Source organism: Echeneis naucrates, chromosome 9, assembly GCF_900963305.1.
Source record: "Echeneis naucrates chromosome 9, fEcheNa1.1, whole genome shotgun sequence".
NCBI lineage: Eukaryota > Metazoa > Chordata > Actinopteri > Carangiformes > Echeneidae > Echeneis > Echeneis naucrates.
The window spans coordinates 17,766,239-17,793,200 of NC_042519.1; the positions used below are offsets into that span (position 1 = coordinate 17,766,239).

At 40.7% G+C, this 26,962-nt stretch overlaps 1 protein-coding gene across 3 annotated transcripts in view; it reads left to right on the forward strand.

The window, feature by feature from the left end:
* The window catches only part of LOC115048813 (ADP-ribosylation factor-like protein 15), an 86,380-nt gene that overhangs the window by 21,290 nt on the left and 38,128 nt on the right, over nucleotides 1-26,962 (forward strand). For all 3 annotated transcript variants that reach the window (XM_029510587.1, XM_029510586.1, XM_029510585.1), the window contains exons 2-4: nucleotides 12,293-12,437; nucleotides 13,855-13,914; nucleotides 21,643-21,851. In XM_029510587.1, the coding sequence (XP_029366447.1) occupies nucleotides 12,293-12,437; nucleotides 13,855-13,914; nucleotides 21,643-21,851 (414 nt within the window). The remainder of the gene's footprint in view (nucleotides 1-12,292; nucleotides 12,438-13,854; nucleotides 13,915-21,642; nucleotides 21,852-26,962) is intronic.

Below are 26,962 nucleotides of genomic sequence, written 5' to 3' on the forward strand. Positions count from 1 at the left end.
AGCTTGTGGGTCATGAGCCACTATCAATTGACCGATGATGTCCCAGACCACAACAGAGGTGCAAAGAAAAAAACTTTTGTGTTTGCGTTTTAAATGCTGTTCGACTTCCGGGTCACAGCTTACTGCGAAACTTAAGCACCTGTGCAGATCACCTCCTCCAGCTCCAGTCCAACTGTCCGTATACATGTAGCACTGTATCAACTTTCAATCGCATTATCTGGGTGTGTTAGTCTGACAATTATAAACTCGATTTCAGTCAAGCTAACGTGTTTATGTGTACTTTAACAGTCCAGTTTTGGTCGGTCTATATAGTATACCGTGAATACATATACGACTATATGACTGCATTAATGAACATGAGTAACTCCACAAGATCCCAGAGATGAAATCAAAGGAGATTCTTGAGCTAAGACAACGTACCAAAAACTGTTCCAATGGCTCTCACTAGAGTTATAATTCATTTGTAAAAGTTTTGCTGTTCAACAGGGGGTTGGAGTTTCCCATAGATATGAGGTAATATTATTGCCTCTTTTTTTAAGTGATGCAGTTTCGCATAACAGCATTTCACCTGAATGCCCCTGAGTCACCTGTATAATATTATGGGAAGGCTATGCACAATAAACAAAGAATAGTCAAAGAAGAGTCAGTTTTTTGAGGAAAGCATTTAAGACATGAAGAGAACTTACAATCAGGAGACAAAAGCCATCTGCTATAATAAGTTGTAAAACATCACAGCGCTGTAGTTGTCGCTCCTCCAGAATCAGCCGTCTTTAATGCATTATGACTAAGTTCTTCGTACACTGTTGAAACCATTTGGTGCTCCTGTAATGTCTATCAATACCCAAGGGTCATGACACATCTCTTCCTGAAAATGTCCCTCTGTCCTCCTCTTGGCGTCACTGTTAGTAGATCATTCCTATTAATGGTTTTTCCATTTTGTTGGTCTTAAAAGCCCCCAGAGGCCTATCTACCAGCTCTGTTCAGGTTTTGGAGAACAGAGGAGTTCTCGCTCTTTTTCTTTCTGTAGTTTGTCATAGACTGTCACAATAAGTTTTTTTTTTTTTTTTTTTTTCTACTCCTCCCTCTTATTCAGCACGTTCACGTGTTCAACGGGGTCATTGGGGATGTTAGGAATGATCTATGTGGCCCAGCCTTATTTCTATGATATGATGTAATGTTCACTTAGTAAAGAATCACATTTCCCATATCCTATGAGAATTTCTTTGCATTGAAAAGGCTTTTCCAACACACTCCACCCCCACTCATCAACCTAATTCTTGGGTACTGCTCAGTGTATAAAAACAGATTTATTGTTTGGTTGGTCCCCATCAGTTTTTTTTTTTTTTTTTGACTCAAAGGGGCCTAGAAATTGTTGATGGGGAAGTTTCTTTCACATGTAAGGACAATGTCCATAAGCTTTCCCACACTTGTTTCAAGAAGACTTGGGGCCCTATGATTTGTTTTTATTAAAAAATTAAGTTTGTCGTCGATAGATAGTTGCTTTATGAATATGTGCTATAACTGATGTAAGTGGGACAAGTGCCCTCCCCGTCCATCTACCCTTTTTATGTCTATGAGATGGGGCGCCCCCCACCCCCCTTGGTTCTTGCACACTGGTTTCAGGGCCTTCAAAAGGGGGCCCCTCAAGCTTTGATCCTCTATATGGGTGCGGAAAAACATCTTTTTGCCCTACACTGTGCCCAGGAAACCAAAGTTTTTGCCGCCGCAGTATGCTAATGCAGCCAGGCTAATCACCCTTCCCAATTACAAGATTTATATACCGTAATGGCACCCAGTGGTACCCCTTCAACCCCTCAATTCTGTGGCCCCCTTATCTACCCTCCGGTTGTCCCATGGAGCAAAGGTGTCTTCTGTCTGTGAATGCAGCTGCCTTGCCACCACCTCAGCCTCTGGCTTTCTTTTACAAAAACGGGGTAACGCGAAAACAGTTCTGTGGGTGGGCCCCTTAATGCCGGCCCTCTCATTCTCAACTTAATGTACTTTTCCAGTAAATGTCATGAAACACACAGCAGCTCCGAGGTAGACACCAGACAGATAAATGTGCTGGGGAAAAAAGTCCTATCAACATGTCTAGTGGACTTGGTGCTTGGATTGTATTTCTCATATCAATATCATAACCATCAAACCCATTCCATTTTGTACTGATCATATTAATGAGCTCCCTCAGTGTGACAAATTTCATACTTTGAAAACATATCGTGATATATTCAAATGTCTTTCACTTCATTTTCTCTCTGCCGGGCTGTTGAAATTTCAATGTAATAGCATCTGTTTGGTGGGTGGTATAAGCACAGTTGAGGTTATGAACTTTGTTGATGTGGATTTGTAAGAAACAAAGTGTACATGATAAATTGTAGGGAAACACTGTTCAACCCCAGCCTGTAGTGTGGCCCGCTCCTGGCCCCTCTGAAAAGGACAAACATGGAGCCCATGAGGTGTTGGCTGAATCTGCTTCTGGATCTGTCCCATGTTCTCCTCAGGTGAACTCTTATGCCCTTTGTTGAGAGGGGAAACATGTTTTTTCCAATAAAAGTACTGTAACACCAGTAAAAGACTGAGATTGTTCTATGATGAGTGTACTTTTTTTGGCGGGTGGGGGGGGCTTGTATGCGATGAAACAATGAAAAATAAAGAAAATGCTGTCTTGTCAGACATAAATGCAGCTGCATGTTGAAGTCTGGACAATAGCCATGTTGGATGAAAACAAACGGAATTCTTTGTACAAGCTTTAAAGCGTTAATCCAAATGGGACTAAACAATTAAGATGAAATTGAGGTAATTGGTGAAAATCATATGCAGTTCAGTGTACATGCAGAATGTTTGCTTTGACCTGACACTTCTTGTCATTTTAAAATTATTTTTGCAATGTGAGGTGAAACTCATTAAACAGGACATTCATTCATTCATCTTCTACCACTTGTCCGTTTCCGGGGTTCTGGAGCCAATCCCAGCTCACATTGGGCGAGTGCGAGGTACAGCATGGACAGGTTGCCAGTCCATCACAGAGCTGACAAACAAAGATGAACCACCACTCACACACTAAGGACAATTTAGAGTCACCAGTCAAGGAGGAGGAAACCGGAGTAACTGGTGGAAACCAACGCAGGCACGGGGAGAACATGCAAACTCTCCAAAGAAGGTTCCCAGGCCCAGGAACCGAACCTACAACCTTCTTGTTGTGGGGCAACAGTGCTAACCACTAAGCCGCCGCGCTGCCCTAAACAAAACATATTTACTGTAAATGTGGCAGTAAAAGCCTTCATGCAACTGCTTAAACCAAGAGGTTTAGATAATTTGTGTATCTAAACCTAAGCCAACTTTGTGGCTGCGACTCTTCTAGTTCCAGATGAGGACTTTTCATTGGTGGCTCTGGTGGCAGTAATATTTTCAGTTAGTGGGGCCATTTACAAAAAGTGGGATTAATTTCCTCTGTCATTTTGCAATGCACATTTTTTTAATCTGCTCTGAGAACTACTCTCACAGCCATGTTGATACAGGAGGTAGAACAGACCAACATAGGCATGTCAGAGATATCAATAAAGAAAATGTATTAACTCTGCTAAATTATGGTTGCACTGCTATAATCATGGGAAGTGTTAAATAGCCTTAGACATCCATTCAGTGCTTTTTAGTCTTGCATTTTCAATCTGTTGTCAAATAATTTCTAGTTCAGATCTACATGGTACTCGGCACTCTTTTTACTTATACAGATATATCCTGCTCTATATTTTAACGATTAACATAACCTCTAAGAATAGTTTTATGTGAATGTTGAACAAACCATCTTGAGACATTGTGAGTAACCTGTAATTGCAGGATTTTCTTAAAATATAGGAATATACTGTCACCCCGTTTAAAGAAAAAGAAATTCACGGTATTGTATAGGAGAAAAAGGTCAAAGCTTTTCCAAGGGCTTTTGGAGTGGTGCACTTAGTGTTTGTGTGTCTGTATGTGTGTTTATGAGAACCATAGCAGCGGGCACTTACTGCCACATCCAGATGGTGTTGGAGGCAAACAGGGCTACGCTGTAGGACCCCTCAATAGGACCGTCTAGACTGGTCCCTGACCAGACAGATACAGCCTCCCATCAAATTAGCGTTTGTCAGATTTATGGTAATGGTCCGCAACAGTCTTCCTGTCAGTGACATCAAGATTTACAGCACTGACACCCACCCACCACCCCCACTGCCACACACATACACATATATGCCATCCGGATCCTGAGCACTCCCTTTATCCAACTCACTGCTACAAATGCACCCTCCCCTGCCCCAGCCTCTTTTTCTCTCCATCCTTCTTTTCTTAGACCCTGGTCATTGCCACTGAACAGCTCTTGCCCACCACCAAGCCTCGTCTATGCAACTGGGAGGAGGCGTTGTGGAAGTGGTTGTGTTTGTTCGTCAGGGAGGTGATTACGAAGACTGAGGCCACCTAGTCCACCAGTCTCCTTCTCTAAAAGCATCACAACTCCAGTGGCAAAACCACCCAAGCCCCCTCTGCGTCCTTAACAATGGGTTGTGTCAGGGTTTCCTGTTAATCCTCTGTGATGAAGCTTGAGTGTTTTTGGCTGAAGGGTTGGGGAGGAGGGTGAGGTGGTAGTGCAAAGAAGCTTGGGGGGTGTAGTTTTGGGTTGCTGTAGAGTTTAAAGAGTGAAGAGCTGAGCGGAAGCAGGAATACATTATTGGCTGTTGTGGCGCAGTACAAGTACAGACAGAGAGCCTTATGTATGTGGATTAGCGTCGCCCTCTCTTTCATGTTGGCGTTTTTGGGTGGTAACCCAATCCTTGGGCCCTAGTACTAGTGAGCCCAGTGGGAAAGACTTCCTGACAGATATCCCGTCCATTCTCAGCCCAAATGTTTTTCCAAGGCTGTCTCTCTGCCTTTGATCTGGCCTCCTCCTCAAACACGCAGGTCACAAGCTACCACATCAGGCCAGATAGCAGAAGGCCAGCACTGGAACTGCTTACTGACAAGGGGAAAAGACGGAGAAGCAGAGGGAGGCTCCAGTCTGCTGTTCAACAATCCTGTCCCATAGTCCAGACCTATCTTTAAAAGTGGACTTAATTCTCCAGATGGCTGGCTGGTCACATCAGTTTATTCAGTCAAGTGAAACTCCACTTTGCACCCCTTTTTCTGGAAAGCAGATGACACTTACCTGTTTTTCTGTTGCTATGACCTAAACTGATTCCTGTGGGAATGTTTTGTGTTTTAGGAATAGACTTCCTCCTTCCTCAGTCTTGTTTCATTTATTGATTATTCACAGTAAATAAATAAATAAATAAATAACATGGGAGACTGGAAATGTAAAATGGTAAAATTTTACTGTTTTGCAGCTGTTTGACTTATTGTGTTTGGTTCAGATTAGAAGATGTGAAGTTAGTTACAGTAATAAGATACAGCCATGCATTGCATCACACTATGCAGTGAAATATATGCAATATGTTCCAGCAGAAAGCTGGGGGGCGCTCTAACTTCACTCTGTGGATATGTGTGTTGTTTTGTGTGTGTGTGTGTGTGTGTGTGTGTGTGTGTGTGTGTGTGTGTGTGTGTGTGTGTGTGTGTGTGTGTGTGTGTTCCAGCTTGTCTCCTTGTCCAGACACCTTAGCGTCAGGGCAATAGTGTTCCAGCTCTGAAACAAGGGCCAGACAGACAGAAGTGGGATGAATGAATTGGGTAGCGGGGGTGATAGGACGGAGAGAGAGAGAGAGACAGACAGAAACAGAGAGAGAGAAAGAGTATGGATGTTGCTTCAGAATAAGGGGATGATGTGCCTGCAAAACAGTGACAAGCAAATCAGCTTTAAAACAGGGCCTCCCCTACACACAGACATGGAGGCATAATGGGTTGTGGGTTGTTTTGTCGACTTAAGTAAGACACGGTCTACTTCACCAGACGGGATCTTGAGTTGGTGCAGACAGGGTCATCTCATTATTGCTGTATGTCTGTCATTCCAGTCCAGTAGGCCTGTGTGATATCGTGTTTTAAGCTGTTGAAGTTAACAGCAAACATATTCATCAGTCACTGCATCAAAAACATTCCACACAACGGGATGTGCTTTGTCAAGACAAGAAATGGGAGTAACGCGTATCCTCCAAATGTTCCAGTGTACTGTTCTGTGTGTGTGGGTGCCTCTGTTTGTGTTTGCACAGGGATCTATTTTTGATGCGGGGGTAATGAATGGCACCTGTTTAGTGTCTTTAGTTGGCCATCATTTTTGAAGTGCAGTAAATCTTGTATTTCATCACCCACAGCTACAATCACAGAGCCCACTGCTAACTCTATATTTTTGTTTGTTTTATCTTTCAGTTTAGATTTTAAGAAGCCAGTCAATCATGCCTATAGTGACAGGCATCACGCCTCCAGTATCATCTCACCTGCACCCTCAGGGAAGAAAATGTGCTGTCATGAGAGGCAAATGGTGGCAGTGGTTACAGGGCGGGTGGAGGAGGTGTTCTCAAAACATCAGGAGAACTTGAGTAACCAAATAGCTCAATCTGAAATATGTGTTATGCTGTGAAGCAGAATTAAGTGTGGTGGGCGGTTTAGTGAGGTGTAGTGGGAGACCCAGGCCTGAAGCTGTCTGTGGTTGGTGCAGTAACAGCTAAGCATGGGAAGGGTCCAGTGAGCAGCTTTGTGTGTCTAGCATGTCTCTCTCACCCCTTAACGAGAATGGCATGCAGTGTGCCCCACACACCCCCTTCCCTCACTGTACTGAACCACACTGTGTCCCACCGTGCTCCCCCCATCCAGCTTCAAAGCGGCAAATAACAACAACAACTGAAGGGGGGAGAAGATGAATGAGGATGAATGAATGTGCCCCCCCTTTGCCTGCACACCCCCCCCTGCACCTCCCATGCGCCTCTCTGTCCTTCCTTGTGTCCCTGACTGACTGCCTTCCTACATGCCCTTCTCTGCTCTCGCCCTCCACTTACCCCTGATTTTGCAGGCCTGTGTTATGACTGTGGCTGGTGTGTATTACACACATATCTGTTAGCGCTGCTCCTCTGTCGGGACGCCCATATAAAGTACTGTCATTTCCAAAGGTCAGGCGTGAGCCCTGCACACAAGTGTTGTCCCGACACTTGGTCTGGAAAAATATAAACGGCCTGCTTGCCTGTTCGTCTCCTGTGTCTGACTATGGTGGCTGTGACTCTAAGAGACACATGTCTCAGATGTCCTTTCCTTTTTCTCCTCCTCTTTCCTTTGCTAACTCCACTGTTGTCAGGAAATCAAAATACTCAGCATGTGTACATTGGCAGCCAAGACGGAAGTCATAACTTGCTTATTGGTCTGCCTAAGTAATGGAAATGCCTGGAGTTAAATGTGATACTGCAGTATTTAATAGGTATTATAACACTCATTAGCACCATCACTGAGCTGAGTGCAAACAGTTGATGTGCATTCCACCTTTCAAGGTGAAGTGTGTGGCACCACAGGTAAGGCCACCACCCATTGCATTGGCTTTTATCCTAAGCGCACATTGTGCAACCATGATTTGCTGAGACTTAACAGTGTACTTATGAATTGACATGTCCACATCTACATCCTGGCCATCCAGGTCTGGTAGTTATGATTTCCACCTGCTAAACATCTTACAATTAATGTGTATGCACTATGTGCCTGTCTGCTTCCTTTGGAAATAATGATGCTGATGATAAAGGTGAATCATTAAATTGTGACTGAAACTATGTCTACGGCTGGGCCAATAATCAATTTAATCGTTCAATTTGAAATTGTAGTTTAAGATGATTTGTTTTGAATGAAAATCATTTTGGGCTTCCGTAGTTCAGTGTGGGCTGAGCTTGTCGTTACCCAATGTGATTTACACAAGTGCAGTTGCTAAGAACTATTTTGCGCTGAAGCGCAGTCAGGTTTGCCATCTTTGACAGCTACATGCAGCAACCCCACTTGGACAAAATGGCACCAGACTCAATCACGATTTGTGAGAAAATGCAAAATAAGAAAGAAAAATGTTTGACACTTTGACCCTTTAACCCAAGGGGGATAAGGGAAAATGAAAACAAAATAAAAGGAAATGAATCATTGAATAATTTTTTTCTCATTATATTTTGATTTTAAAAGAGAGAATTATGTTTTAAAATCATATTTTGAGTTTGGCATGAAAAAAGAGATTTGGTTTTTCAGCCACATTGCCCAACCCTACTATGTTCTCAATTTTGCATTGATTCCCCCCCCCCCCGTATTTTTCCCTTTTGACATATACACTGTATTTTGTTGTCTTCTTCCAGCTATTCAAACTATTTCATAATTTTTTTTATAGAGCTTCCATAAGTTCAGATGGAAAATTCATGTGACTTACTCACCCATGTTAACATATTTCACTATAGTGCAGCCTGACATTTTTATTTTTTTTGGAAACACATTTCCAATACCTAACCCACTGAAGTATGCATTGTGAGGACTATCTTACTCTATGTCTGCATAATGTTGTGCAAACTTGTTTACCAGAAGAAGTTGTTTGAATAAGTGTGCAAATGTGGAATCTATTATGTTTGATGTGATGTCATTCACTTTCAAGTTGCTTTGAATAAAAGTGTCTATTAATTAGATTAATGTATTGTATGGATAATGTCAGCCAAACATCTGGATAAATGCAACACTATATGATGATTCTAATGTTCCTGAAAGACTGCTAACGTGTTCTGGGCAAGGCAAAGGATTAATTATGTGGTTGTAATGAGTATTCCAGCAGCAGTGTTAGTTGACGCTGCACACCTGTTTTGATTTTTAGGCTGTGGGAAACAGTACTGATGTCTTGTTATTTTTAGGATTTAGGTATTTTTCTAAGCAAGAGATTTAAATGCATTTTACAAGCAGCCTATCATTCTTTCCAATTAGGCAGCAAATATCAAAACACCCAGAATGAGGATATTTGTAGGCCATGGGCTGCATGTATCCTTTCAGGACCCTAATATTTGGACATTATTTCACAACTGAAGCAAGCAGAAAACCTGTCCATGGAAACTGGAAGCTTGTTGGGCTGCCTCATTTTGGAGCATGCTATCATGCTACTACCCATTTCCCTGTCCTGTAGTGCCTTGACGGTAGCCAGAGAGTACGAGTGAAACATGAACTAGTCTACTGCAGTGGTAGCAGCTCCCTCTAACCCACATTTATTACCTCTAAAAATACAAAGTGGCTTTCTAAAAAGAGCCTGGCTCCTGTTCTGTCCAACTACGTCAGGTGAATTTGCAACACCATGGGTCATGACTCACTGACAAAACACTTTTCCTCTGAATGTTTCAACTCTAGCTGAACCCCTCAGTTTGTAGTCACTGAACCCTGCCATGATCTTTTTCCATATATGCACTGTAATAACCATGACTACATGATGTTTTATCAGTATGCTAGTCAGCTGACAGTCACCGTAGGTCAGCAGTCTCCTTGGTGGTGTTTGTGATGGCCCATCTATGAGAACTGTTTGTAAGAAAGCAGAAGGAACTGCAGAAAATACTTTATTTTACTCACGTTTCATACCATTAACATGTCTTACCATAGGCTCCTTCTTCTTTTACAAAAAATCTCAATGTGTTTAAATTCAGCAGCTGCTCTTATCTATCTATATGCATCCACTCGTAGAGCAGCAATGGTGTTTCCAACTTCTGTTCTTGAGTGCTCCAGCCCTGGTCTGCTGCCAGGAGGCCCAGTTATGTCACCATTTAATTTCTTGACATCTTTTTTAAAATTGGAAGCTGGGTTGGGGATTGTTTTTTCCTTCTTTCTATCATGCATCTTTTAAGGAGACGTTTAATCTGAAAAAATGCAGCCTGGCGAAGTCTTCAGTGATATTTATATTCGGCAGCATTTCTCATTTACATAAAGCCTAGCTAATCAGCTTTTGCAACAACAGTGAGGTAATGTCTCGACAGGTCTTTAAGTGAAGCACAATTAAAACATGTCCAATCCTATAAGAGGCAACCAATCGATAAAGTCTAGCAATGGCAGACTTTTATCGAGAGTGTTTTGGCTTGCAGTGGCAAGGTTTTATTTGTTTTCTTCAAGATTGGCCCTTATTAGTGCACATGGCTTCATAGTAGTATATTGATGGTAGCCTTAAAAAACAAGGATGTAAACCTGCTAAGCCACCATGGCACATGCTTCTCTGAGAGACAATTTAATCTCAAATATAATATCTATGTAATATTAGAGAACTTCACATTTTGTGAATGTACTGCAAATCACTCAAAATAGTTTGCAGAAGTGTTAACAGTCCATGCTTAATTTCCAGTGTGATCTCAGGTGTTTGTGTTGGAGATTTATGGAGGTAATCATCAAGAATTTGAGCTCTTATTTGAGCTCTCAGGTTCAGTGATGCAACCCACCGACTCTCAGGTTATTGAGTGTGTCATTGACAAGGAGGGGCATGTCTCGAGGTAAGAAAAGGCCTTTGGGCATATTTATTTTTCTCCTGTGAGCCTTTTGACCAAACGCTCCTCGTCAATCTTGTGCTGTCAAAGAGGGCCAGAGGTGGGAGCTTCCATCTTTCTCTCTCAGAGGGGCCAGTGTGTATATGGTGACACCAGGGTCAGGCCCTAGATGCTCCTCTGGTAAATGTTTTGAAATCTACACTGTACATGTAGGGAGAAGTGGTGGGTGTTGTCATGACTCTCTGCCCCCACATTCCCAGTAGCCTTTGTTGTCTTCTTACTTCTATGAACTTCATTGAGTTGTAATTTCATGTGGTTGAATAAATAACGATAATCCGAATCCTAGCCACTTCATAGACGCTCCAATTCTTCCACCTCTCTTCTGAGAGTTTGGAGGATTGACAGCTGAGGGGCAGACAATCACCTCATACACAATTTTTTACATGTTGCTTCAGGGGAAGGTAGGTGGGGGTGGAGGGGCACGAAAGAGAATAGAATGACCTCATCAAACCAAGTTTTTACATGTGTTCCCCAATGACACGCGTGTGTTTCTGATCTTACCGTTTTTCTGGAAGAGGAGAATGTTTCCTGTTTGAGCAGACTGGTGAGTTCACCAAGGAGTCGGGGGGGTCGGGTTGCTCAGCCAACGTCTGGTTCTGTTGAAGCAGATTCCCCACATCTCCATCAAACAGCAGCTCTGTTTTGGCACGGCTCTGAAAGCTGACCCTGGTGGTCACTTATGTCGGGGGGTTTGCGGAAGAATTGAGTCGAAAACACTTTTTGCTCTCTGGTTCCCCTCCAATATGAAAGAAACACTGATTGTGTCTTGGAGCAGGAACTTGTGTGAGGAAGAGGCTTGTTCATCTTTAATATCACAGCAGATATCGAGAAACACAGCTATTTTTTATTTATTTATTTATTTATTTATTTATTTATTTGTTTAGACATCATTAGTTTATTCTCTAATTTCTTTATATTTCCTCCTGCCTGCTGAAATATCTTTCTAATGGCATGCTGAACCACACCTGGAGCATGTGGACACAGAAGTGCAGCCGTTCATGTACACTGTATCTGTTTTCCTTCCTGTCAGAGTCTGATTGAACAGAATAGTGGTGTGTTGAACAGGGTTGTCCCCTGACATGAGCAGTAAGCAATCTTGTGTTGATGTTCTTCCACCTGAAATGTGATATTGTGGATGGGAAAGAGTGTGTGTCTGTGTCTGCCCTGCCTTGTCCAGACTGGTTCCTGTCTTGCTAATAAAAGAGATCTCTTTTTAGTTTTGGATACTGATCTCTCCACACAAGTTTAAAGATCTCATTCACGGTTCACACTGCATTTGCCCCTTAATGTCTCACAGCAGGCCCTCAGTCCCAGGCCGTGATTCATGGAGTGACAGGTCTGCCTCTGGCCGCCATAAGGGCCCAATCAGACAGGGTCCACACACACAGACACTGCAGACAAAAACATGTTGCGCCAGTGCTTAGATGCATTTAACACTCCTGTTTCCTTTCACATATTTTTTAATGTAGACTTTTACTCTTTGTGACATGATTGCATCAAGTGATACAAGTCAAACGTATTGTGGTTTTATCCTGTCATTGCTCATTATTTTTTAACACGGTTAAACATTTTGTTCCTCTGCCAGTGTGTCATGAACCAGACCTGTTTCTGACATGTAGTTTAATGCGTCGTCATTTACTGACAGTTATAATGCCCATGGGAATCTTTCTGCAGCATTTGAAAGACACAATACAATATCAAAAGTATTCATTCTCAAGGGTGGCAGTTTTTTATTCCAAAATGAAACCGTCAATCTCTACCCTGTCCTTCCCAGGTGCATTTGTTTTCCTTACCTATTAATTAACTTTCTTCTTTATTTTTAGTGTTTCCGGGCACTGTGCTGTAAAGGACCACCGCCACCAAGACCAGAGTATGATGTGGTGTGTATTGGCCTGACAGGCGCTGGAAAGACCAGCCTGCTCTCACGCCTCTGTAGTGAGGGCAGCGACGGCATCGTTCCTACAACAGGTACTTGTGCACTGCATATCGCTCTTTTTTTTTTTTTTTTTTTGGACAACATAAATGTGTATTCTTTCATAAAAGCACACCCTCCACATATATACATGTCTTTCTTCACATTTGTTCTTGCAAGCTTTCCAAGCTTCTAAAATGCTTTCATGTTTCAAGAACAACTTGTTCTCCAGATCAGCAATGCAGGAAGACAGTCATCAGGTATTATTGCTGGCCAACAGGGGGAAACGTGTCTTCAGACTGTCTTTCTAAGTCCCAGTGCTCATGCCAGACACACTGCTGTATCTTACTAGCCAATACTTACCTTCTCTCTTCTAGTCAAGTGGGAAGCTGGTGTTAAGTATGTCCAGAAGAGGAGGCTTGAGCGTTAGTACATCATTCTCCTGGTAGTCAAAGCTTTCCATATACGCAATGCAATCCCTCGAGGAGACTGACATTCTTCTTTCCTCCCCCTGGCTTTGTCAGCAGTCAGCTTTGAGCTGTTGCAGAAATCCCATTTTAGGTTTAGATATTGTGCACTTTCACCAGTAAAAACTAAAGATAAAATAATTGTGTATAGTGTATGTGTCTGTGGCAAGCAGTGGTTCAAGGTAAGGAACACCTGTCTACATGCTGCTGAGTAGGCTTCAATGGATAAAGTATGTTGACTATTTATCTTAGCAGAGAGTTTAGTGAACTTTATGAAATAAGATTTAGCTGTCAGCACTGTCTGCATCTGCCAAGATCTACAGAGGGAAGCTCACGAAGAACAATGAGGGGGAACTCTCCTGTGGTCCCCTTCCACCTCTTTCTTTATGATTTTGCACTGTTGTCATGTATTTAAAACCTTTTTACAGTAATGCAAATGTTCGGAAAATTATAATCAGTTGTGTAGCCAATCTCTTCTGTTTTTTAATGTTACCAGGAAAGGAACTCCCCAGACAATTGCACATAATTTGAGAAACATTAAATCTCTTACTTGAGCTGGTTTCTTTACTATTTTCCAATGTATACAACCACAGAAACAGACCACATAATGCGTGGTAGTACTTTAGTCATTAGTTCAGTCCTCTTCTAACCCCTAAGTAGAACAAAACACTTTTCTGTTTAGCTTTTTTTGTTTTTCTGTTTTGCTAACTTGGACCACACAGAGTGTTTTGTTTTTTTTTTTCCCTCAACAACACAAGTTTGTTGAGAGTCCTGTGTGTTCATCAGCTGGTAGATTGCAGAAGGTTCACTGAATATCCTGGGCACTGAAATGAAAAAGTGCATTTTTAAATCTGATATTTTAAAATAATTGGCTCACAAAAAAAAGCAAATGAGCCAACATTCCTAGAAGTTGACTCTCTCTCACACCATGTGCCGTCCACACATAGACGCACACAAAATTTCTGCATGTCACTTAAATGATGAATTGTCATTTTTCTCCTCTCAGGTTTCAGCATCAAAGCAGTGCCATTTCCAAATGCCATCTTGAATGTAAAAGAACTGGGAGGTAAGAAATACATGTCCAGCCTTAGTTAAGCGTTTGTTTAGTTAGATTTTTTATTTTTTTTGTTTTGTTTTGTTTTAATAAAATGGCCAAGCCATGGACCAGCCCTGATGTTAACAAGTTCATTTGCTGAATGTTTTTCATGTGAGGTTGGTTTGAACCCTTTTTTTAATCTACACGGTCTATATAATGTAAAGCTACTTTTTTAGTCTAGATTTGAAAGCTCCAAGAGAGAATTTATTTGCACCCCATTAGTGAACACACTAACTTGTGGAGATCTGATAATGAAGCAGTTTCTTAATCCAAAATTTCCATTATACGGATTTTCAGATTTGCACTGCACATCTTTAATATAGTTCCTGCTTCTGACATCAACATTAAGTGTTTATGCAAGTCCCTGTACACTAAGGATACGAAAGCATGTTTGTTTTTACCTTCTTTCTGAAATGTCTGTACAATCTGCAGCCAGTTATTCCTGGAAATGGAAATGTACAGCACTCGAGGAAGCTGTTTAATAAGCACAGAAGTGCAGATTTGTAAACACACCAGATGCAAAGGGTGGCCTTTAGAAAGGGATAGTTCAGTGCTATCCCTTCTCCTATAAGCAACTTAGTCACAAAAGGAAATGTATTGTGTTTAAAGGTGAAATAATTTATGTTGTTTTTTTTACACACTATGGGCACATGACAGGTGCAGTGCATATTTTGAAGGTTCCCCTAACCTAGCCTCCTGAAAAGATGAAAAACATTCTCTCTGTCTCTCCCCAAACACACACTTTGTAGCAATCTCTCTTGAACACACTCTCTCTAACACACACACACACACACACACACACACACAAAGAGGCACCAGGAGACCACCAACGAGGGTGCTACCAAATTTGGGCAGAGTGCATTAGGGGGTTTTCAAAAGAAGTTTTTCTGGATTTGGTCAAAGCCAGTCTGATGGGACATTATTGTGGTTGGAAAAACACTGGTCCCATGGATGACACATTTGATTTAGAGAAGTTAGTATTGGCTGCCACCACAGCAAAGGATGATGAAATCTGTTCTCATATTCTCCTTGCCCTGGTGCCTAGAACCTTACTACCCTGCTTATTTTCTTGTAAATACACAAAGCACAAGAATTTGAACAATTTATGGTGCCATCCGTTGTGGATGTGTTGAAGGGGCTGAAAACAAGCACATGATGTTTTGACGCCTCCAGTGACTACTTTTTATGTGAATCACAGTATCAAATTCAGGTTCTGTCTGGTGAGAATTGACATGCTGCCCATTTGTTTAGCAGAATGAAGGCGTGCACGTCTTGCTCCAAATGTAAATGACGTAAATGTAGAGTCAGGAGAGTTGGAGTGCTTGCATAATGTTCCATTGGTCAGTTGCATTTTTGCATTAAAGTGGCCTCTTTCTGCACAGTTTGTACCTTTCTCAACACTTCTCATTTCTGTCACTACTTTTTTTTCTCCCATTTTCCCAAAGGCTTTCAAATGAGCAAACATGGCTGGCTTAGTTTTGTTATTTTGCACTGCATCAACGATGCAGATAAATGATACAAGATGTGACGCACAGACATCAGTATTCTTGACCCCAAAAAACTTGTTTTACACAATACCTTTGTGGCTTGTTCTTTTCACTCAGCCTTGACTAAGGCAAGGGAAGAAGCGTGTTCAGTGTAAAGAAGTGAAGCACTTCCCATGTGTTTCCTTCCTCTCCCATCGGAACGCCCATTGAATGTCAATGAGATAATCTCCCTTTACAGTATGAAATGTAAAGTAAGTTTTATGATGGTGACCCAAAGTGCTGGAGGTTGTGAAGAACATTATTAGGCACAAAAAGTGACCCTTGCATGGCACTTGGAGGTGGCTTTGGAGCCAGTTCTCAGTCATTAAAATGTTGCTGACTATGAACCCATGTAAGGATAGTTGACTCACAGCTGCAACTTGTATTGTTGCTAAGCAGGGTAATACATTTTTAACTCTCCCTGCCTTAAGTGCACTGGGACAGATTGCTGTAAGTGCAAGCTGTCCTTTAAACCAGGGGCACAAAGCATCTTATGTGCAGGCAACCCTGATGTATGATGTCTGTAATGATTCAGACTCGGCTATATGGGTGTCTCACTCATGCATTTGTCATTGAGGTCCCTACCATCTTGTTTTCATTTGTTCTTTTTCTCATCCTCAGCTCTGGTTTCTGTCTCTCTTTGTTCCGTCCTTTCTGCTTCCCATACTGTCTTCATTCTATTGATTCTAGATTTAGCTTATAGTTGTATTGTCTTTGTCTCCCTTTTTCCTTGCTTTCAGCCACACTCCCTCTCTCAAGCTTTCTTTGCTTATTGATTTGCAACCTGTCTTTTCTGAGGGGAAAAAAATGAATATGTCTGCTTTGGTGTAGAGATGAGATAAAAGGTAGTGTCAAAGAGTGTTGAGAATGATCATTTTCTGCTCGTGTCAAAATAGCAGAGTGCAGCTTTGTCACCTGTATGGCACCAATGTAATCAGCAATTAAATAAATACTCAGAGAGTGGCACCTTTTAAATGTAAGTAAAAAGACACAGCTGCATTTGTAGTTAGACTGCAGCACAATCCATTGTAAAATGAGTGTTCATTGAATAAGGTGTAATAAAAGCTCTTCATTTTGTTGACATTGAAAATTTCAATGATCTTAAATCCATTAAGTAGTTTTTACTCAGCTGGTGCCAGGTATGGGGATTAGGTGGGAAGGGCACCTCTGGGGGGCAGGGAAGAATCTATGAAGTGTGTATGAGTGTGTGAATGTGTCTCAACAGTGGCATGACGTCAAGTCTAGACGGGCTATTTCACAGTGTATAGCCATGCCACGCAATGACAGCTGATCCAAAAGGGGTCCTAATAATCATCACTCGTTGCTTTTGTTCCTTAACTTTGTCTACACATGAAATATTTATTTTAAACACCAGGGTTTCCAGTTCTTCTCTATAATCCAGTGTGCACAAATCTGCCAAAGATGTTCCCTTCAGTGTCCCAATTTTGAAGATTATCCTTATTTGTAGAAAGAACATATAAACATAAATTATTACATGTTTAGCCTCACACATTACTTGTCTGTAACTATAAACAGCTGTGGCAGTTACAGCGACTCATGATGAAAATTAATGGAGAAGAGAGGTCTAGGTATCGTATACAGCCAAATTATTTACGTGCAATAACACAATTTGTTTACTCCACGATTCAGGATGCTGCATTTCTCTAAACCAGCTTTGTCGATTACATCCACAACTAAGAGGACCTGATGTATAAAGCCTCACACGGGGACTGCTTACGTGGAAACACTGCTGAAATTGCAGGTGGATGGGTGTATCAACAGCTGAAGTGTTTTCCACCTCACTCCAGCTCCAGCTCCAGCCCTAGCTCATTCCTCAATGACATAAGCAAACTTTATTACTTGAGGCCTCCCTCACTAGTCCCAGTGCTCCCTCCCATCACAGTATTGTAGCTGTTTTGTTCAGGGAAAAAACACAGTCTGTTTTTCGTTAGGACGACTTCAAAGAGGTTTGGTTTCAGTGTTTCAACTTCTAGGGGTGAAAAAAGATCTGATTAGCAACATGCATGTGTTTTGTTCAAGGTGAATTTTGGTAAGGGGCAGCATGGGGAACATACTGGTTAGTTGTTGACTCACAACAAGAAGGTCGCAGGTTCGGTTCCTGGGCCTGGGACCTTTCTGTGGAGTTTGTCCTTGTGGGTTTCCTCCCACTGTCCAAAGACATTGTGCTTGGTTTAATTGGTGACTCTAAATAGTCCGTAGGCCTGAGTGTGAGTGGTTCTTTGTCTCAGTGTGTTGGCCCTGCAATGGATTGGTGACCTGTACAGGGTGTACCCTGCCTTTGCCCAATGTGAGCTGGGATTGGCTCCAGCACCCCCTGCGACCTGGAAATGGACAAGGGATAGAAGATGAGTGAGTGAATGAATGAATTTTGGCAAATGTGTTAGTGATAGGAGGCAGAAATGAGTGGCTGAAACACACCTGAATCAAAACCCAACAAACAGAACAAACCTCCACAGTAGCCTAGACCAAACAGAAATAATAGGGAAATGGGTTTCTACTCTGTTGGCTCATTTTTGAAATACCATTGTAAACCTTTACATTTTCTGATAAATTAATAATAGATAGATAAATAGCAGTCAACATATGAAAAGTATATCTGAACAAACATAAGTCTGCTTCTGCATCGGCTTGAAGTTGTTCAATTCTGTTTTAGAGTCATTTGCTTCTAATTTGGTTTAGGAACTCTGAGCCGCACTCTGGTGAAACAGGAGTTACCTGATCTGAGGAACGTTATTGTCACTTTTGTGTTTGTAACAAGCAGGTGTGTTCTTTTCCCATCCCCTTCTCTACCTGCATTATCAGTACCATGACTTTCACAGAGTCTCAAAAAAAAAAAAAAAAAAACTGTTCTCCATATTTTTACAACATAACGTCATGTCTCAAATGCTGTCTCTGTAAACCTTCAATTTCTCAACGCAATCAAACCTTCCCTAAATATATGTTATCACATCACATAAGCACATAAAATTTTATTAGTTGTGAGTTGAGGCCTGCAAATTGTATAATTTGACAATTTTTGTACAAACCTAAAACTGGTTTGGCAGCTTATGATTGGTTTCACTTTTAACTAAGCTATTGAGTGGTTTCCTGTTGAATGAACTAAGTCTGATAAATTGTTCAAAAATTGGTTTTATATTTAAAAAATTTTTCAAACAGTCCAAAAGCTATAAATCATAGTGAAAAAGAACATGACAGTGATTTAAAAAAACAAACAAACAAACACAAAACTAAATCACTCCTGAAACTAGAGGACTATTTTATCATATCTAAAATATACAGTTCTCAAACCCCGAAGAGCTGGTTGCATCAGTAATGAGGACGACCCTGGTGTTGTGTGTAGTCTGCAGTCTACAGCTTGGCTGTGCATATGTGATGAATCGTCAAATGTCTACAGAGCACATGTATAGCACATGTACATAATAGAATAATTAAGGTTCATGTCTCCCAAACCTCACCACGCATAAATGGTAAATGTTCATATAATATGTACAGTGCATTGAAGTAATTACGCTATTTATTTCCACTTCAACTGAGACAGATTGTTAAAAGCATCTTGCTCAGTTGAGGGAGAGAGAGAGAGAGAGAAAGATCAAAGGTGGCAAGTTGAAGGTGGTTTCTTCAAATCTGATTTCTATCAGTATGATCCCCAAGAAAGTTACTTTCAAAGGCAAATATCACAATCAGCTTTGCTCGCCAACTACGTGAACGCATACAAGGAATTATTTGCCAGAAGTTTTTGTCTCTCTAGTCTAAAAATTAAGAAATTTTGAAAAGGCAAAAAACACACAGTGCTAGAGAGCGCAGCACTGAGGCAGCCATTCACGGCGCCAACCTTGATACCATTTTAAGAAATGCAGAAATCATAGCATGAAAGGCATACCGACAGCCTGAACAGTAAGAGTTATAACTCAAGTTAGAGGCAGTAAAGATATAATAAAGATATGCAACTGCAAATCTTGAAAGAATACAATTTTCTACTTACATGTATATCCACCCAGAAACACTGGTAGAATAGTGGACTTCACTATGTGATACCTGAGCTTAAGAGTCATATTAGATATGAGATATAACTATCACTTCCATGCTATTTTTACCTGAAGTGCTGCACTGTTTTCTTTTGGCTATAACTAAATTTGTTTGGACTCTGTAGTCAATATTTAACTTTTAAATACAACCATTGGAGAGAGTTTATACATAAGTATTTAAGAGCTGAAAAATTAAACGGAAAAAAGAGAAATCAAGCAAAGAATGAGGTCTTATTCACGGTGCATTTATTTGATTGATAATGATATGTGGTTGCGTTGTCAGCTTCTTCCAGAATGATGACGTCGTTTTTGGAAATCCTCCTTTTAGACCAATAGATGGCAGAAGTTGCCAATGAGACGTGATGGACATTCCACCATTTCCTGGCAAAGATGAGAGAAACTTCCTAGTTAATCTCTCAAGGGCCACTTTGTCTGATAGCTTTCCACTCCAGTGAGAGGTGTGACTAGAAAGAGTGGGGGAGGAAAGAAGGAAAGAAGGAAAGGAGGGAGAACATGAGGGGAGGAGGTAAATGTCACAGAGTACTTCGTGATTTTTAAACATTTGCCAGCCTCACAGTTCGTCACTTCTTGGCAGTCACCTTACTATGAGCAACAATAACAAAACAACAGTTCACAAGATTGCAAAGGAAGTAACCTCACCAGACGGAGGAGGATAATTTTAACCAGAGAAAGTGCATCCTCTGAAAGCAAAGACATGTAGTTGCCTATTCACAAGTTTGGTGAGGGCATAAAACGCACATTTATAACAATTGAATGGAAAACATGCTTATGGAAAGGACAGCGTCAGCTGAGTTAATAAAATGTTATCAAATTATAAATATGAAATTGCAGTATCCTACACTGTGGCAAAATTGAGATTGTGAGGGGACATTTAGTGGCAAAAGACGAGCATATTCCAGAAAGTAAAATGAGTGCTTTTCATCGTTGGTATCATATTTCATAGAAACTGTGAACTATTTTACAATATCTATACTCAAAATAATATCTTGATTTGAAAGTTTGCGGTTTCCTCATAAGAGGGATCAGCAACTATGGTCAACTTCTGTCTAATGTCCCTGGTAAGTGTTACAATGAATAGATTAGCATTGGGACATCTTGTGACAATCATAAAGGAACATGAGTAACATGGAGGATATGACTAGCATATCATGGTTTGTGGTGTTGAGTGAGTGTGTCAGCAACAATGAATAGAAGAGCAGCAGCTGTCATTCCTGACCATAAGAGGCACTGATGTTTTTATTTATTTTTTGCACTCTATGAAGAGTGGTGTAAATAACGTTTTAATTTCAGAAAGAAAGAATGCAGAAGTTTGTTTAAAAAAAAAAAAAAAAGCCAGATTTCCAGGGTCTGAGTGTTGTAGTTATCCAGTTTACAGACAAAACATTAAGCTTCTGGATAGGCAAATTGTCTTCAAATTGAAAGAAAACAGGTTGGTGAAAATTGCAGTGGGAATTTACTCTCATTAAATTAGCCTGTCAGGAAATAGCCCGGCCAGTGAACTAGCCCCATTAAGCTGAAGTAATCACTTGGTAATGTTGTGCTTCAGGTGAAAGTGACAAGGTTATGGTCAAGGTAGTTGTGGGGCGGCATCAGCACCTACCATTCATACAGAGTAGGTGCTCTTATGCTGCAGATGAAAAGGGAGTTTTTAATGCAGTCAGTGTTTTCTAAAGCATTGCCTACACAGCCATAAAGAGAGAGTATGGATTAATAGAGGATGCAGGCAGAGGTGGTAGTAAAAAGGATAGCACTCATTTTGTGAGCATGAATTAGGTCTCTTCCTCAAATTACTTAAACTAACAAATCAAGTTACTGTGAATTATATAATTGAGTGGACGTTCCTCCTTCAAATCAGCACACAAAAAAGGAACCATATGTTGTTCACGAAGAACTCCAGCTCAAGGTAACCTTGAAAATAAGACCAGACTCCATCTGAATACTTTCTTACTTTAAGAACTCTGGAAATCACTTGTGTGTCTTAACAATTAGTTGTGGAGCTGCTGAAAAATGACTATATTAATTATATTTTATGGTGCATAGCATATAGAAGTTATTGACAGTAAAATGACTTATGACATCTTTAATGTCATCACATCTGTCCACAGGAGCTGACAACATCAAGAAATACTGGAGTCGTTACTACCAGGGGTCACAGGGTGTAGTTTTTGTATTGGACAGCGCATCGTCAGATGAAGACCTTGAGGCAGCACGGAATGAGCTCCACTCAGCCCTGCAGCACCCACAGCTCTGCACACTGCCTTTCCTTATCCTTGCCAACCACCAGGACAAGCCTGCTGCAAGGACGCCAAACCAGGTGACCTAGCCTGCTTAACAGTGCTGTTACTTATCAATTCCGCCTTAAACACCACTAACACTGTTACACGTAGCATCTCTCTCTCAATCAGAAAAAGCACAATATAACACAGACATTAATGGTTCTGCCATTGGACCTGTTATGATTGCCAGAGAACTAAATGGGTGGTTTCAAGGGTAAAATCCAATTGAACTCCTGCCCCCCCCCCAATTACAAACCTGACTAGGTTGAGATACATCAAACCCTTCAACATGTTTCTGATGGGAAGGCTCTGCCTGTTGGTTATATCTCCGGGACAAAGGTTTGGGCTTCAAGACTTGGGTGGTTGATAAATGAAAATCCGTGGGGAGGGGCTGATTTGGCAGTATACCCTGCCTATGTGAACCTGAGTGGAGTTATTCAGTCAGTGCTGTCTATAATGAAAACCATGTTGAGGATATGGTAAACGATGTCCATCATTAATCAACTGTAAAGTTGTTTGGCTAATATTCCCTCGCACAGAGACTCTCACCTCTTGTTTTTAATTATTTGAACCAGAGTTTTTGGTGCCCTTCACTTTGGTAGGTGCTTTACCTGCTGGAGAATACCATTATGGAGGTATGTTTTAAAGCTGAAGATTTTTCTGACTTCATTTGCTCTCGGGCATTCTGAATCAGTAGAGAAAAATCTGGAGTTTGCATTTTGTTGTTGCAGAAGCAAAAGATTCAGTATGTTAGGAGTTTGGGGATTTCATGAAGACTTTTTGTTGGCCTCTACGAACTTCGGGCAAACTGTCTGAAGACTCACAGAGGAATCGGGGCTTCTCAGCAAGGGGGAGGACTGCTTAGTGCAACAGGGGATATTACTAAGCAGTGTGGGAGGAACACGTTAAGAAACACATGAACTCTGCAAACATACGCTCTGTGGAGTATGCAAAAAGACAACAGGCTCTAAATGTTTGTGGGCTGTCTTGGTTGGCACATCTTTTCAGTGTTGCGACACTGTTCTTCAGTTATTGTGATATTAAACTGCTTATCCTCTTGTGGAAATCCAAAGCCAAAGTACTGGAAATGAGGCTTCAGCCAGTTATTGAAGAGGAGATACATGAGCATTAATGCAAATTCCACCTTGATTGTGGAATAGTCACTACAGAAATGAGGTGGAAGAATTGCATTTCTCCAGCAGGATATCTTGGCTCACCTTCAGGGACAAGATTAAGGAGATTGAACATCCAGTGCTTGGATAAACCACTGCTGAGTGAAGTTGGTTTCGGGGTCTTTATAGCATGCCCAGACACCTCTTTCTGGAGGTTTGCTGGCACATCCAGCTCAGAGGAGAGCCACAGTATAAATTCAGGCTAGAGGGATTTCATAGATCACCTGGGAACACCTCAGGATCTGGATGACGTTCCACGGTGAAAGAAGTCTGGGCTGCTCCTGTGTTATTGAAACTGCTTCTGTATTCAAGTTTGCAGAATTGTTCTGCTAAATGGTCATTCAGGGAAAATATGTCCTTTAAATGTTCTAAATTCCTATATTTTTTTAAGTCAACTATTAAGACCTGTATTATTATCAAACAACTATCAACCAGCAGTACAATAAACTATATTTAACTGAATATTTAACATGTCTGACAATAGGTCATCATCAGTGGGTCTATGATGTTTGTTTTTTTAATGCAGAAAGACTTTTAAGCGTTTTGTAATTCGTTCATTTGTTTCACTGGCTTAGAGAAGACAGGACATTTGCTTCCAATATTCTTGCTTTCATCCTTCTTTGTAAATTGTCCATGAAACAGCTTTTGAGCTCCAAAACACATTATGTATATTTCCTCCCCCTTATTTAAGGCATCAAATGTATTGTTGCTTGCTCAGATAAGTCTTGTTTTTAGTATGCTGAGAAGGTTTAGCACCTGTATATTGACATGATAGAAGATAAAATACTTCTGAGTAGCCTACCAGCAGTGGGCCAATGTTGAACCACATGCATACAAATATATCATTCTAGTCTTTGCCTAGTTTTTGTTTTTTGTTTTTTGTTTTTCCTGACAGCACCGACAGACAAGTTGTAATAGTTAGAAGACATTAGAAATGTCATGTAGTAGTCGTGGAATAGTAGGTCTTATCACCACCTCCCCTTTGGACAGAATTAATCATTGCTGACCGAGGCATGGATAAAATACGGCACATCTAGGGTAGTCAGTCTCTTCTAACTCTCTTTTCTTCTGCTATGTTGGCCATGCGCTACAACTGCAGCTTCCCTCACAGAGGGAGCCTCTTGGAGTAGGATGTTATGGCTCACATTCCCTGTGCAGTACTCACTCATATCTCAAAAACCTGGAACCTCACTTTCCTGCTCACTTACAAAATAACCCCCACAGACACAGGCACGCACACACACACACACACACACATATGCATCAAGTGCAGAAACCTATTTAATGTTCTGAAGGATATCTAAAATGGAAGCCTACAGACAGAAACATCTGCATTTTGTAGCCTAGACCACCAGTGCTGCTGCTCTTCAGTGATCTGATTTCTGCAGTGGCAAGAAAGAGACAAGTTCTTCACCAGATTCTGTTGTGACTCCATCTGAATCATTTAACTTAGTTAAGCTAATTAACATGGCTTGGTTGTACTTGAACACAGGATGAGTGAGTCACAGAAACCCACTAGTCTTGTTGATATTTTGAATGGCAACTGTTTACTTTAAGCCCGACAACACTTGGTACTTTTTTGGCCCTCATAATGTAACCAATCAATCCAGTCTGTCAACTTCCCACACTTTCCTGCCGGTCTTAGTGTGAAGTATCCTCAGCTATATTTGACCCGTCAGGGCATCAGCCTCCATCAAGTATTGACTTTTCTGAACTGTTTGCCAACACTGGTGACACATGAGACTGGTTTATGGGGACAGAAAGGTGGGGTGGATTATTGCCTAAAGGTCTTTTCTGCATTCTGTTCACAGATCCACTTTAGTTTAGAATGAGTTACTTGTGGTAACTGAGTTGATCAGGTAGAGACACACGTCTTACCTTTTAAAAGAAACCCATTCATGCAGCAGGTAGTTTTTTATTTCCAGTTGCAATATAGCTAACATCAATTTCTTCTTGATTACAAATCAGCTAAACTCAATATTCATACACTGTCTAATCAGTGACAGTGTCCTGAAGTCCTCCAATGTTGTCTCTTTTCGATACTAATCACACCACTAACGTCCTATCATGCCAAACCAATACTCCTTTACCCGATCACTTCGCGCTTATCAAAAAGATGTAGTACTTAGATCAGGGACTGCCGTTGGATTGAAGCTTCATCCCTGTCTTTATCGCTTTGGATAGAATCATCTGCTAAATGTAATTAGCAGGTGATTTCTTAAGTGTTCACAAAAGCCTTTGAAGTCTGCTGTCAGGGATGAAAACATCCTAAATTAATTGATTTGATCCCACTTACAGTCTAAGATACTTGCAGGATCTCCAGAGGGGTCCACTCATATCACTGAACTTTTTTAGGGTGTAAAAAGAGATATTGCTATTTGGCACAAGTTTTTGAAGTGTCTATATATATTCTTTGAAATAAGTTTGTGTGTTTGGAATTGCATGTAAATTATGAATCTTACCATGCCTGTGTGTGCATATCATCACCTGACTCATGGCTGTGTCACTGAAAGAGCTTAGTGCTCAGTGACTCATGAGTAATCACTCCTAAGAGAAAACAGAATTATAAGACCAACTACGAAATAAATCATTTACTCCACTTCCTCTCACACACTCTGTCTCTTTGCTACTCTTCTGTAATGAGCTCATAAGTAAAGAGTAATAAGCTTTGCTTATGCTCCTCTGTACCAGTCTACTTTCTTTTTCCTGTGCTGTTACCCTCTTTCTGCATCAGCCATGCATTCACTTACATTAAGCATGTATTGTATTTCACACTTAAATAAATGTAATAGAAAAATTGTGGAAATAGTAAGCCCACTTAAATGCTGGAAAGTGTAAGAGGGAAAACTCTGTATATGTTAACCAAACATTTGTTCAACATCTGTAGGGGTCTCTTCCTGGAGTTTATTTTCACTTCTGCCGAAGTTCCCATGCTATTGCTTTTAGTGAAGTTGAAGGCAGCTTCCACTTCAGTTATGGCACTTTACATCTAGCAGACATACAATGGTCAAACCTCTTAGCACCTCAATTTTTCCTCTCGTTACCGACATTTACACAGTGCCATGTTTCAGTGTACTCAAGTACAACATTTTTTAACTCATTCAGCAGCAAAAAACCTTTGTGGTGTTCTTTCAAAAACTGCCACTGAAATTCCCACGGCTGTGTTGCACTTTTACTGTGGTTCCACATTGTATTCCCTTCATCCCAAATGTGCTCCTTGTACTGAAAGTCTGGCAATGTGAAGCAGCCATGTGTTTTTTGTTTTTTGTTTTTTCTCTGCTGATGTTGTGGGTCATTACCTTGGTATGGGTTAGCGTTTAAAACTTAAATTTTTCACAGCAGTCTGAGAGCAGTTATGGTACTACTTCTAATTGTATATTGTAGCTCTACTTATGCATTCAATCGGAACCTGTGCTGTATGTAAAATTGAACACTAATGTCAATTAACTTGTTGTACACTGTGTACACAGGTTACTCACTGGTATAGAGCATTGATTTCGACACAATAGTGTCAAACTAAACAATGCCTTTGTGCCCTTAAAATGGTAATCATACCATTTGAAGGCCTATCCGCCCAAATTTCTGCTGGCTGCAGATGGTATGTCTAAATTTCTGTGTTCTGGTTGCAAATAGCACCTTTTTTGTCTGTGTGTGTGTGTGTGTGTATATATATATATATATATACATATATATATATATATATATATATATATATATATATATATATATATATATATATATATAGTCAGAAAAATAAAGTAAAATTCTATGGATTTTGTTATTCTGCTACACATTACGCCACTAACATCATTCAGTTCCATGAAGTTTTGGAATATTTGTGTCTTCATATTTCTTATTAATAAAGGTTATCAAGATGCTGTACTGTAGAGCTGAGTTGCTTAATATTAAATGAAAGTTACACTAAAAGTACCAAGGTACATGTAAGAAACAGGTGGCAAACTGCTCTTAGCACTGGA